The sequence below is a fragment of the Oryzias melastigma genome, linkage group LG19 (assembly GCF_002922805.2).
Source record: "Oryzias melastigma strain HK-1 linkage group LG19, ASM292280v2, whole genome shotgun sequence".
Classification (NCBI taxonomy): domain Eukaryota; kingdom Metazoa; phylum Chordata; class Actinopteri; order Beloniformes; family Adrianichthyidae; genus Oryzias; species Oryzias melastigma.
Window position 1 is genome coordinate 4,477,079 of NC_050530.1, and position 12,274 is coordinate 4,489,352.

At 38.4% G+C, this 12,274-nt stretch overlaps 2 protein-coding genes across 2 annotated transcripts in view; both read left to right on the forward strand.

Annotated features, from left to right (window-relative positions):
- The window catches only part of LOC112141820 (microfibril-associated glycoprotein 4-like), a 14,976-nt gene extending 10,797 nt beyond the window's left edge, over positions 1 to 4,179 (forward strand). The window contains exons 3-6 of the mRNA XM_036217195.1: positions 1,156 to 1,224; positions 1,541 to 1,637; positions 1,797 to 1,964; positions 3,732 to 4,179. Of these exons, the coding sequence (XP_036073088.1) occupies positions 1,156 to 1,224; positions 1,541 to 1,637; positions 1,797 to 1,964; positions 3,732 to 3,985 (588 nt within the window). The 3' untranslated portion in view covers positions 3,986 to 4,179. The remainder of the gene's footprint in view (positions 1 to 1,155; positions 1,225 to 1,540; positions 1,638 to 1,796; positions 1,965 to 3,731) is intronic.
- A 1,826-nt stretch (positions 4,180 to 6,005) lies between these two features.
- LOC112141849 (microfibril-associated glycoprotein 4) overlaps positions 6,006 to 12,274 on the forward strand; it is a 24,560-nt gene continuing 18,291 nt past the window's right edge. Inside the window, exons 1-3 of the mRNA XM_024265015.2 lie at positions 6,006 to 6,091; positions 7,358 to 7,427; positions 9,143 to 9,156. The gene's annotated coding sequence lies outside the window, so the exon portion shown is untranslated. The remainder of the gene's footprint in view (positions 6,092 to 7,357; positions 7,428 to 9,142; positions 9,157 to 12,274) is intronic.

Below are 12,274 nucleotides of genomic sequence, written 5' to 3' on the forward strand. Positions count from 1 at the left end.
TTCACCATCTACCCCTCTGGTTCCACGTCTGCTGTGGAGGTACATCTCACTCTGTTAGCTTTAGCATCAACACGAGAGCAGAGAAGATTGTGAGGAAACAAATTTTAACAATTCAGCCAACTTTGCATGTCAGAAGTTTACAAACCCTCCCTTCTAAAGAAGTCCGTGCTTATTGTCTAATACAAACTCAGGAAATCATAATCGTATCCCAAAAACATCGATTATTGTTTTTGGTTTAATTCCTGATTCAAGCAAAAAGTTCAGAAATGAAGATGAGGCAGAAATCTTCAGCAAAAATAGTGAATATTCTAATCAGTAAAAAGAACTTTTCTGCTGAAACCAGTTGATATTTGATACAACAGGAGAATGAATAAAATATGAAAATCAAATACTGGAGCATTTCTTGTAAAGTACAGAAGACAAACACTAAATAAGAACTAAAGCAGCTGCTGGTTTCCAGGTTTGGTTCAACAGTTGGATTCAGAGGTCGTGTCTGAACAGATGTATGGATGGATGGACAGATGTCTGATGGAAAAAAAATGAAAAAATGGTACTTAATTTCTGTTTCTGAAATAGTTTATATGAAAGATTAAAATGAAGATATATTGTTATTGGTAGGATTAAAAAAAGTTTTTAAACTTCTTCCTACTCCATTTCGAACTACACAATTGAGGTATAATAATATCTATATTATTATATATAATTTATATAAAATTTTGTTTTCTTGTTTTGCTTTTTTACCATGTAATCTGTATGTTCGAAATAAAGGACTATCTAACTAACTAACTAACTAACACCAACATGTGTTTGTTTATATACATTATATTATATAAATATATACATGTTGTCATTAAGTTAATTATTTTGTTCGACTAATTGATTGTGAGCTATAACTATTTTAATTAATCTATTTTTCATTGCAATTATTGTTAGCCTAATATTTGCTGTAAAATGTTTCTTTTTGAGATATTTTTATTCAAACTTCTGCCATTTTAGTGCAGCAAAATATTTAAGAACACATCAAAAGTTATCAATAAAAAATTATGCTAATAATAATGATAATTTGGCACCCCTACATGTTCAATCACTAGAATGAATGGAGCATGTTTTATTATTTTTTTTTTCAGAATATGATTTGTCTAAATCAGCACATAGCTTTGGTGTGATGTACCTCTGTGGTTGCAGGTCTACTGTGACATGAAGACGGACGGAGGCGGCTGGACGGTGAGTTCTCCACCTTCAGCTAACAGTTTTTTTATTGTAGATCCTCAGTTCTTCTGTTGGGTTCTATTCAGCTCCTCACATTTTTTTAATTTACTCTCAGTCAACATTTGTAGAGGGCCAGTGTTGATGTTCTTTGAACTCCAGTAACCCTCGAACTGCTTACTACTAATGTAATTCCGACGGGTCAGAAAACCACTAGATTTTTGTTACTTGCATAAATGCTCGACGTTTTCTTCCTTTTCGAGTGAAAATACCAGATTCTTGGAGCATAGCTGGAGATCTTTGATCCATTTCTGTGGATTCTTTGTGTTTGCAGGTTTTCCAGAGGAGGATGGACGGCTCTGTGAACTTCTACAGACCCTGGAACGAGTACAAGTCTGGTTTTGGTAGAGCTTCTGGGGAGTACTGGCTCGGTGAGACTAACGTTGAATCCATAGTTTATTCAAATGACTTTAAATGTCCTTCAGTATTTGTATTGTTTGTATTTCTTTTTATTCTTTTTCTCATACTGGACGACGTGGACTCTAAGTATATTTAGGTTAGACTGAATACATATCTGTATGTGTGTGAAGGTCTGGAGAACATCTACGGGATGACACGTCGAGGGAATCATGAGCTTCGGGTCGACATGGAGGACTTTACCAAAAGTAGAGCATATGCTCGTTACTCCTCCTTCTCGATTGATGCTGAATGTGATGGATACGCCCTCCATGTGACTGGATTCAGAAATGGAGGAGCCAGTAAGTTCTTAGATCAAGTCTGCTGTGGTGCAGATTGAATCTAGACTTCATCTATGTTGAGGTGGAGTCTACTTTATCTGACGTTAAACATGGACTTCAGGTGTTCGACCGCGTCCCCCATGGTAATCTGGGAGTATGGGGTCCAGGGAGCCTTACTGAGGGCTGTCCGGTCTCTGTATGACCGGAGCAGGAGCTTGGTTCACATAGCCAGGAGTAAGTCAGACCTGTTCCCGGTGCATGTTGGAGTCCAGCAGGGCTGCCCTTTATCACCGGTTCTGTTCATAGTCTTTATGGACAGGATCTGGTTTGGGGACCACAGGATTTCATCTCTTTGCAGATGATGTTGTTCTGTTGGACCTCCAGCATGCATTGGAGTGGTCTGCAGCTGAGTGTGAAGCAGCTGGGATGAGGGTCAGCACCACTAAGTCTGAGGCCATGGTTCTCGACCGGAGAAAGGTAGTTTGCCCTCTCTCGGTGGGTGGAGTGCTCCTGCCTCAGGTGGAGGAGTTTAAATATCTTGGGGTCTTGTTCACGAGTGATGGAAGATCGGAGCGTGAGATCAACAGGCGGATTGGAGCGGCGTCCGCTATTATGCGGTCACTGTACCGGTCCGTTGTGGTGAAAAGAGCTGAGCCAGAAAGCAAAGCTCTCGATTTACCGGTCGATCTTCGTTCCAGTACTCACCTATGGTCATGAGCTCTGGGTCGTGACCGAAAGAACGAGATCCCGACTACAAGCGGCTGAAATGAGTTTCCTCTGGAGGGTGGCTGGACGCTCCCTTAGAGATATGGTGAGGAGCTCAGTCACCCGGAGAGAGCTCGGAGTAGAGCCGCTTCTCCTCCGAATCGAGAGGATCCAGTTGAGGTGGCTCGGGCATCTGGTCCGGATGCCTCCTGGACGCCTCCTTAGAGAGGTGTTCCGGGCATTCTTGGCGGAGGCCCCGGAGAAGACCCAGGAGAACCTGGAGAGACTATGTCTCTCGGCTGGCCTGGGAACGCCTTGGGGTCCCCCCTGAGGAGCTGGAGGAAGTGGTCGGGGAGAGGGAAGTCTGGGGGTCTTTGCTTAGACCGCTGCCCCCGCGACCCGGTTCCGGGTGAGTGGAGGAAGATGGATGAACAGATAATGAATAGAAATAGATCAAATACTAATAAGGAAAAAATCAATTTTCTTAACCGGCTATATCACTATTTGGGGTCACTGGGCTGCTGGAGCCTGTCCCGGGTCTGTAGGGGGACGGCGTGGTACAAGCTGGACACGTAAAATAAGGAAAATCTGCTCTTATAATTTAATTTATCCGATAAAAGGTGAAACTCAACAAATCAAAGCAAGTTAGACACTAACTTTAGTAAGGTTTAATAATAAAGAAAAAAAAACAATGGTAGAACTCTAAATATTTATTTTCTTATCAGAATTAAACGTTGCTGTAATGTCAGCTCCAAAGTTGTTAATCCCCTTAACTCCAGGCTACGGTAGCCTGTTAGTTTCAGAAAGGGTGATGATGATTGGAATTGGTCTGGATCAGGATCAGTTTCCCATTCACACAGTTAATCCGGCGTAAGTGAACTGAGTCCTTATGAAACTCTAACAATTCATCAATGAAACCACATGAATGTGAAAGAGGTTCAAAAGGCTCTAAAAGGTCATCAATACAATCTAGATTTAATGTCTTTAATACGATTTTAGCATTTTTTATGTCAGGAATTATTTAAATTATTTGGGCACCTACCATGTGATACATCTAACAACTGTGGGTTTTGTTTTTTGCAGATGACGCTCTGGCTGCCCACAACGGCCGAAAGTTCTCCACCTTTGACAAAGACCAGGACACCTGGCCGAACAACTGTGCCAAATCATTTTTAGGGGCATTTTGGTACGCAAACTGTCACCAAACAAACCCCAACGGTGTTTATCGCTGGGGGGCTGATAAGACCATTCATGCTATTGGGGTGGAGTGGTATCGCTGGAAGGGTCATGACTATTCTCTGAAGAGCATCAGCTTCATGATCCGTCCTGTGAAATAAATCTGTAGGACAAACGTTCAGCAGTGCAGCTTGGTCTGCTGTGTGATTACAAACTATCTTTAGAATCATTTAATCAGAATCTGACATAACAAAAATCAAATGGTGATTGTGAGCAGCTGCTGCTGCGTCTCTGGTGGAGGTTTCATTTCTGAACTGAATCATTTACTGCTGACAATAAACGAGAAGCAAAGCAATGACTTTCTCACTCTGTTTTATTTAAACACAATCTTCTTTGGTCACACAATCAGAACTTACACACATGTCATGGTCCATCATGCTCAGGGTGGTGAGAACAGAAGTCCTTGTCTCCAAAGGTTTCTGAAACTGTTCAGGTTCAGGTACCACAACCAAACAGACTAGATTCAGTTCTAGATCCAGCTGACCTGCTCTTGTGGGCTACTTTTGAGGCACAAGCACTGAAAGATCTATTTATACAGACCCTTTCAAAAAATAGAATTTCGTGGAAAGTATATTCATTCTCATATATCCATTAGAAGAATGAACCTTCTATAGAATATATACTCAGGGCCCACTGTTTCAATGGGAATGTAACTGTTTTCACATAAACTGGGTTCCAGCTCATTAAACACCCACAGTTTTCAGTTGCTCATAAATGGATTCTCTTGTCTCCACCTCCAAACAGGAAGTGTCCACCAGGGCTGGTTATTGATAATAATTTCCAGAATCGATTCGACTACAATTTTTTTCAGTTTCTTTCCATCCACTCAATTCAATTTTGAGTTTACACATTTAGACACATTTGTTTAGAAATACATTAATAATCTACCATATGTTGTGATTCTGCCTCTTCTGGAGGGCGTTTCAGTTTGGCCTCTAGGTGGCGATGATGCTATAGCATTACACCGTATTACAGAAGAAGAAGAAATAATGAGCAAAGAACTGTTTTAGACCACAAATGGTTACTTTAAAATTAGTTTCTTAAAATTGTTTTGAAAATTAATATACAGATGTTCATTTAGTCGGCAAGAAAAGGGATAAAAACAGTTGTTCACATTCCTCAAACTGATCATTTATGTCTAATTCAGGTTCAAAATTGTATGGAAAGGAAATCTTGGAAAGAAAAAAGATGTATCATGAAAAACAAATGAATATTTAGAATATTTAATTTAGTGGAGGAAAAAGTTCTTGTTCTAACTGTCAGTTCAATTTATTTGGAACAGTTCATAAAAATGTAATACTGTAATATTGTTGTTTAGTTTTTATCATCAGAGTTAAAAAAAAAACTTTGAATTTAAATAAAATTTCCGAAATTAAGCAGAAAAAGTCCTCTTAAGATCATCCATTGTTTTATTAATGTGATTTTTGTTGTTTTATAATTTAGAAAAACTTACTTTATGGATTCAATTGTGTCCATTTAAAATGTAGCAACTTAAAAAAAAGAAATAATATTGTAAAAGGAAAAGGAAAATCAATCAAATTTACCAAAAATAACTAAGTTGTTGAGCAAAAATGTCCCAAGACTGGTTGAAGCTTCAATGGGAGATGAACATTGTCGCCATCTGCTGGTTAAAAGACTATATTACAAACTGCAGCGTTAGGCTCTGCACACTTTGGTTTATTTTTTATTTTATTTTTTACAGATTAATCGTTGTTTATAAATGATCTGTGCTCAGATGTCTTCATTTCTTTCAGATTAAAGCCCTAACTTGTTCTGGATCTTCTCTATCATGAAATTATGAAAAAGTCTCAAAGAACCAAAACGCTTCATCAAACCCCGCCCACCAAACACTCAAAAGGTGGAGCTTAAAACTCAGAAATAGACCACAGTTCATGAGGTCTAAGAAAAAGCCCTTTTTTATTTTTTTCTTCTCTTTCTGGTTTGTAAAATCATCAACAATATTTTTCTCTGAGATATTTTTGTGTTTTACTGTATTTTTGTTCTGTAGAATTTTCCAAACATTCAGTTCGATTAAGTAAATAATTGTTTTTAAAAATCTCATCCTGTCATTAGCAGAGCTTCAAAGAGATTGGTTGTTCTCCTGGCCCCTCCCCCCACCCGCGCCAGAGAGCTCATTAAGCTGATTGGGTCCAGTTGCGTCAGAGCGGCTCGGTTCTGCTGGATGGAGTTCTGCAGTGGAGCTTCAGGTTGGTGGTTCTTCATTCTGCTGCGTTTGTTGGTGCAGTTTTTCTGGCAGAACTTTAGAGGTTCCTTCATGGAGAACAGGAGAAGGTCCGGTCCGGTCCTGTTTGGTTCGGTTCTGTTCCTCACAGGCCTGAAGCTTTTTCATTCTTCAATCTCTTATTTTTCATTCAGTAATGAAGGATTTTTCTAAATCAATTCCACTAAATGTTTTTTTTTTTTTTTTGCTGGATCAGGATTTACTGCACAGATTTAGTTTAAATAACTATCATTTTGTCTAAATATTATTGCAACTGAAAGTTTAAAAGTTTATCATTATTTGCCATGAAAAACAACATTTTAGACCATTAAAACATTTAGGCTAGAATTGATTAAAAATCAATGTCTTGTTTAGCTTTTTTTTTTCCCCCTCCGGACAAAAATGTGGTAAAAGCACCAAATTCGACACAAATGTACCGCAGGATCCCTTCTTTCATAAAAGCATCTCGGTCAAGAGAAAATCCAAGATGGCGGCCATGCACTCATCTTTTTATTTTTATTTTTTTACTTTATTTAAAACACTTAAATGACAAAGTATAGAATAATGAACTGAAAATTCTAATTTTCATATAAATTAATACAAAATAATATTAACAAGATGGATTTGATTTCCTTCTGTTAGTACTGTGTGAAATAGTGAGTAAATAGTTTGATTTGAGCAATTAATTAATAGAAATTTGGATTTGTTACCAGATTTGGTTTTAAATGTTAACTGCCATTTGTACATGTTAAAGGTTTGAGAAAAGTACATTGGAATTTTTTGGCATCTCTCGAGTCAGGATTACAGAGAAGAAAATGCAAATGAATAATAGTTATACATAAAAATGAAGAATATATCACAGCAGATGATGAAATTGGTGAAATTGATCTAAACTTTTTCTTTCATGTCCTGTCAACAACTTTTTTGGTCAATTAAAAAAAGTTGTAAATTTAGTCAAAGCCAAATTTTCGAGATTAAGTCATAAATTTAAGAGAAAAAAACTGACTTTTCAAATTAAGTCGTAAATTTACAAGAAAAAATTAAACAAATTTTTTTACCCTTAAAATGTGTAAATTTATGAGAAATTTTAAATGTACAAGAAAATGAAAAATCTACACAAATAAAAGTTGTAAATTACTAGAAAAACATTCACAAAGTTACAAGATTAAAAGTAGTACATTTACGAGATTGACCCCAAAGTGGAAATAAAAGTGTTGGTTGAATCTGAGCGTAACTGTGATTTATTTCCCAGGATTCCTTGCTGGAAGAACTGTGTCTCAGGAACATGAAGAACGACCTGAAGCTCAAAGAACCAAACAGAGGTAAATATTTCAACACTACGTTCAGCTAAGATGGCCGACTATGGAAGCCTTAGAAGAACATAATTATAATAATAGTTCTCGTAAAGCAGTTTGCAACCAGCAGGATGGTGGCGCTCTAAATTTGTTAGAAACTATAAAGTTAATTTTTTGCTAAAGTATCGTCTGTCTGTGAAAATGTTTTGTATCTAGAAAAAAAATGTCTGTATGTGAAACTTCACACAAAGATGAGCAGACTCATTGATTTATCACAAAATCCACGTTAGACGATTCTTTAGATTCTTAATTAATTAACATCCTTCAGCTGTCACCCAATCAGATGCATGATGGGAGAAAAACAAAGTTTCTTTATTCTATACGAAGGAGACGAGACAGAACGGCAAAAGTTACTGGAAATATGATTGTTTTTGTTATAACATTCAGACTAAAAATGATGTCGATCACGATTAGTCTCTGAACATTTTCATCTGTCCCGTCTCCTTGTAGATTGATGAAAATGTCTTTTTGTTTGTTCATTTTTTTCTCCTGGCCAACATGCATCTACGGTGGCCCAGAAGTACAAAACACTTCAAGCAGGAACATTTAAGATCACAAATAAAAAAGAAATAAACAAATATTATAAAGACATCATTATATGTTAGAAAACAAAATAAATTCCAGAAACCAAAATGTAACGAAGCAAAACTTAACATGTGGGGGAAAAAACAATTTCCAGAAAATATTAGAAAAGGTAGATACTGTCGGACATCACTGATTGAACGACACATGTCAATCATTACAAGTGAACGTTAATTGATGTGAAGTGATCCTGTAGATCATCCAATCAGTGATCCTGTAGATCATCCAATCAGTGATCCTGTAGATCATCCAATCAGTGATCCCTATAGTGCTCACCTGTTCTAAATTTTAATCTTGTTTTCCAGAATTTAATTTTGTTTTGTTTGTTTTTTTATATTTTGGTTTCTGGAATTTTATTTTCTATAAATGTCATCCTGCTTTTATAATATGTGGTTTGTGTTTTTAGGTATGATCTTAAAAATGTCAGAGTAATTTGATACAATTGCACTGATTGGCTGGTCCAAGCAGCACTCTGATTGGTTGACTGTGAATTGGAATGGTAAAGAGTTTTTTTCAGGAGTGTCGAACTCAATCGGACAAAATCCACAGGATAACATTTATTGAACACTCTAAAACTACATTTTTTAAACCTTTTAAAAACGTAACTTTTTAAGATAATTATGAACTAAATAACATTACCTGTGATAATACTAGCGTGAATGCTGTAAGCTGAATTTGGCGGCTGAAGATGCTGAAATTAATAGTTATAAACGCTGAAGCTGATAGGCAGCTAAAATATTAACTAGATGCCAAATCAGTATGTATAAAAAAAAAACTTAGGTTAGCAGAAACAGTTAGCATGTAGCTGAAATATTAGCTAAACTCCTAAACAGCCTAAAAAATCTTTAAAAAAAAAAAAAAGCCAAAATAGTCCAAAAAGCCTCAGAATGCTACTTATTCAAACTTAACACATTTAAAAACATTTGTTTTCCTAGTTACAGAAGCAAAAATCTCTTCTTAGAAGTACACGACCTTTTCACAGATGGACAATAGTTTAGCATCAAGTCTAAGTTTACTCAAAACTGTCAGAAAATCACGTTTCTGTTTAATTTGTTTCAGATGAATCCGTTTCTAAATAGTTTTTTTCTTGTTCTCCTCAGGAAGATCTTCAACCGTAAGTCCTTGGTTCCTCTTGGCCGCCGCGCCGATCTTTCCTCCGTCTCTAAGCTAGCATTGACGGTGACTTTCCTCTGATTCCATGTTTGGTGATTCTCTGCTGTTGTTTGGTCACAATGAGGAGGAACTTCTGGTTTTAGCTGAGATGCTTCTGGATGAACCGACTTTTCCTCCTGCAGGTCTAAAACGTTTATAGTTTCTGGACTTCTTTCATGGAGTTTCAAAATAAAAACTGTTTTTTAAATAAAATAGACCAATCTATATTTCACGTTCCGGGATTTCTCCGCCTCGCTTAAGTCATTTTGATCTTCTGAAGGTACGTGACACAGTTTTTAACGCACACACCCACATGTCATCTGCATGGAGCATTTATCCGTGGATTCCTCAAAGGTATGTCCCATCTCGCTCCTACCTGCTGCTTCTGTCCTTCCTGGGCGCCGTGCCGCCACTCTACGACCTCTGGCCGCCGCGCCACGACTTCTGCTTCAGTCTTTGGCCGCCGCGCCCCTCTTGACTCAATGTTTTTACTTGTGTCCATTTTTACAAATGTTGATTTACGATCTCTTGGATCGTGTTCCCAGAAGTTCCTCCTCATCCGTGCTGAAGTCACCTTCAGCTGTTTCCTTTCTGTCCGGCAGGTTGAGGTTCAGCTTTAGGGTTCAGTTTTTGCTCAGTGTTCCTGGAGCTTTGAGGTCTGGACGAGTCCGGTCTGGTCAGGACGGTGTTACTCCTGAACGGACCAGCTCCGGACGGCGGTTCTCAGACCAGCAGAGGTTGTGGTTGTCGGGCTGGAGCTGAATCAGTGAAAGAGTTGTTTCTGTGGTTTGGACGTCCATCAGAGATTCTGTCCTTTTCTTCTTCTGTGGTTGTTCGTGCAGTTCTTTTTCAGGTGGTGCTACGACAGGTAAGACCCATTTTTATTTCTTCCCTGCGTTTGTGCGTCCGGCCTTCCCGCCGTGGTTGAGCCTTTTTAACTGTGCTGGTTCAGTCCGGTTTGGACTCTTTGACGGGTTTTGGTTGTGATCGGTGGTTCTGGTTGTCTTTGGTTTACTGGTTTGAGTTGATTTTCTGGTTCTTGACGCAGTGAAAGCCCAGCCCACAACCAGGGAGCTGTAGATCAGGGAGGACTCCACGCTCCGTCTGCCACACCCACCTGCTGGTGCTGCATGGATGCATGTCGGGGTTCCTTCTGTCACAGAACACTGTGTTGGGAGTTCTTCTCTGGTTTGTCTTTTAGCTCCACATATGTTCCTTGACCTGCTTCCTCTGATCTCCCATTCCTCTTCGGATCATCTGGTAACTCTCTGGTCATTGGTCTGTTTCTTCCTGTTCTTCTGTCTGGATCATTTTTCTCTGATGTTCCTCTTTCCTCTCCTGCGCCCTCTTTGTCTTCAAAAGTTTAAACAAACTTTAACTTTCAATAAAAATGTAAAAACCCTAAATACAATGTAAAAACTAATTATACGAAACTAAAATAGTTTAAGCTTAGTGTGAACTAAAACTAAAATGGTAAAAACTATAAAAATATACATTCATGGGAGGGGAAGTTAGTCTTCTGCAGAACATCTAACATGACATCTGAAAGTATTTATATAATTAAAGATCTATGATTGGTTAGGACAGCAGTCTGCAAACTAACACGTTTCCTTCCAGAGAACTCTGGATTTGTCACCTGAAACTGAAACCAGGATGTTCTGCAGGTTCAGTGATCTGGGACAGATCTTCAGTCTGAGCTACGGGGATAAAAGGAGCTCTCTTGGATCCTGTGGAGAGTTCTCCAGTTGAACGATTCCTCCAGGATGATCACATTTCCAGAGATGGAATGAAGCTGCTTTGAGCTGAAGATTCCAGAACTAAACCTTCACTCAGACGATTCTCTTCATGGAAATAAATGTCTGCGACAACTAAACGACAAACGCCTTAGAAAACAGGAAATGAGGGAAAAAACTTCTAAAGTCTTTGGGAATTGAGACTGAAAGAGACATTCTGACATCAGTCAGTGGAAGTATTTAAGGCTTGAAACTCGACTGAAAACTCGACCACATCTGCAGCAAATTACTCTGAAAACTAGTGGAAAACCTGTTGTTACTGAAGGAAACGTTCTGTGTTCCTTAGGGACAAGATTTACTGTTTTATCAGTCGATGGAACTTCTCTTCTGGATGTGAGATGATACTGAGATGATCCAAATCCTGTTTCTACACCATCAACCTGAGCAGAGACTGGACTGTGGGATGACGTCCAACCGTGACGTGTGAAAGACTCGGACATTGATGTCAAACTTCACAAAGACATCCTTTGACAGTTGGACACTTTAAAAGGATTTTGGTAAAACTGGTAAGTACTGAAATCTGAACCGTTCTGCTCACAGGATGAGATGAAATGGTTTAGTTCCACAGAAGAATGGACGGGTTGAGTACAGATGTGCTGAAGACGATGCAAATGTTTGAACTGGAGCTAAACGAAGCTGAGCGTCAGTCGGACATGTTTGGTTTGAACACATGTGGAACTGGACATGGAAGGAGAAACGGTTCTCGACTGTACCAACCTACAGAGGTGGTGTTCAAAGAGAACAGAGGGATTCATCTTTTTCTTTTGGGTACATTTATAACCATCAGGTACTCACATGACAGACCTGAGACGATGGCTGTTTAAAGGATTTGAGTTTAGGTTCATAAACGGAGCAGAAAACAATTTTGTTTTTTTGAAGCCATCTTATGGTTTGGATCTGCATGTGGTGGTTCATTATGGGATGTTAAATGAAAGTCATTTAAAACATCTGGGTTTGGTTCTAAAGGAGCTGAGTTCTGAGAAGGTTCAGACTGAATCAACAAACTGGTCCTGATGACTGAAAGTCGGACGTTTCTAGTCCGACTTGGTTTGATTTTGGTCATTTTGAATGAAAAGTGCACATTAATGAGCATGATTCAATCGAACTCTAACCTTTGATTTTGTTCTGAGTCTACATACATTCATGGTCTGGATCATCTTCTGTCCTGGTAAATCCTTCATTCGGTCATTTTCTTTCTGGTGAACAAACTGTTTCTGATTTTATTGAATATTCTTACAAGAAATAATCCAGAAAATAACTCATGGATGGACTTGGAACAGGAGTTAT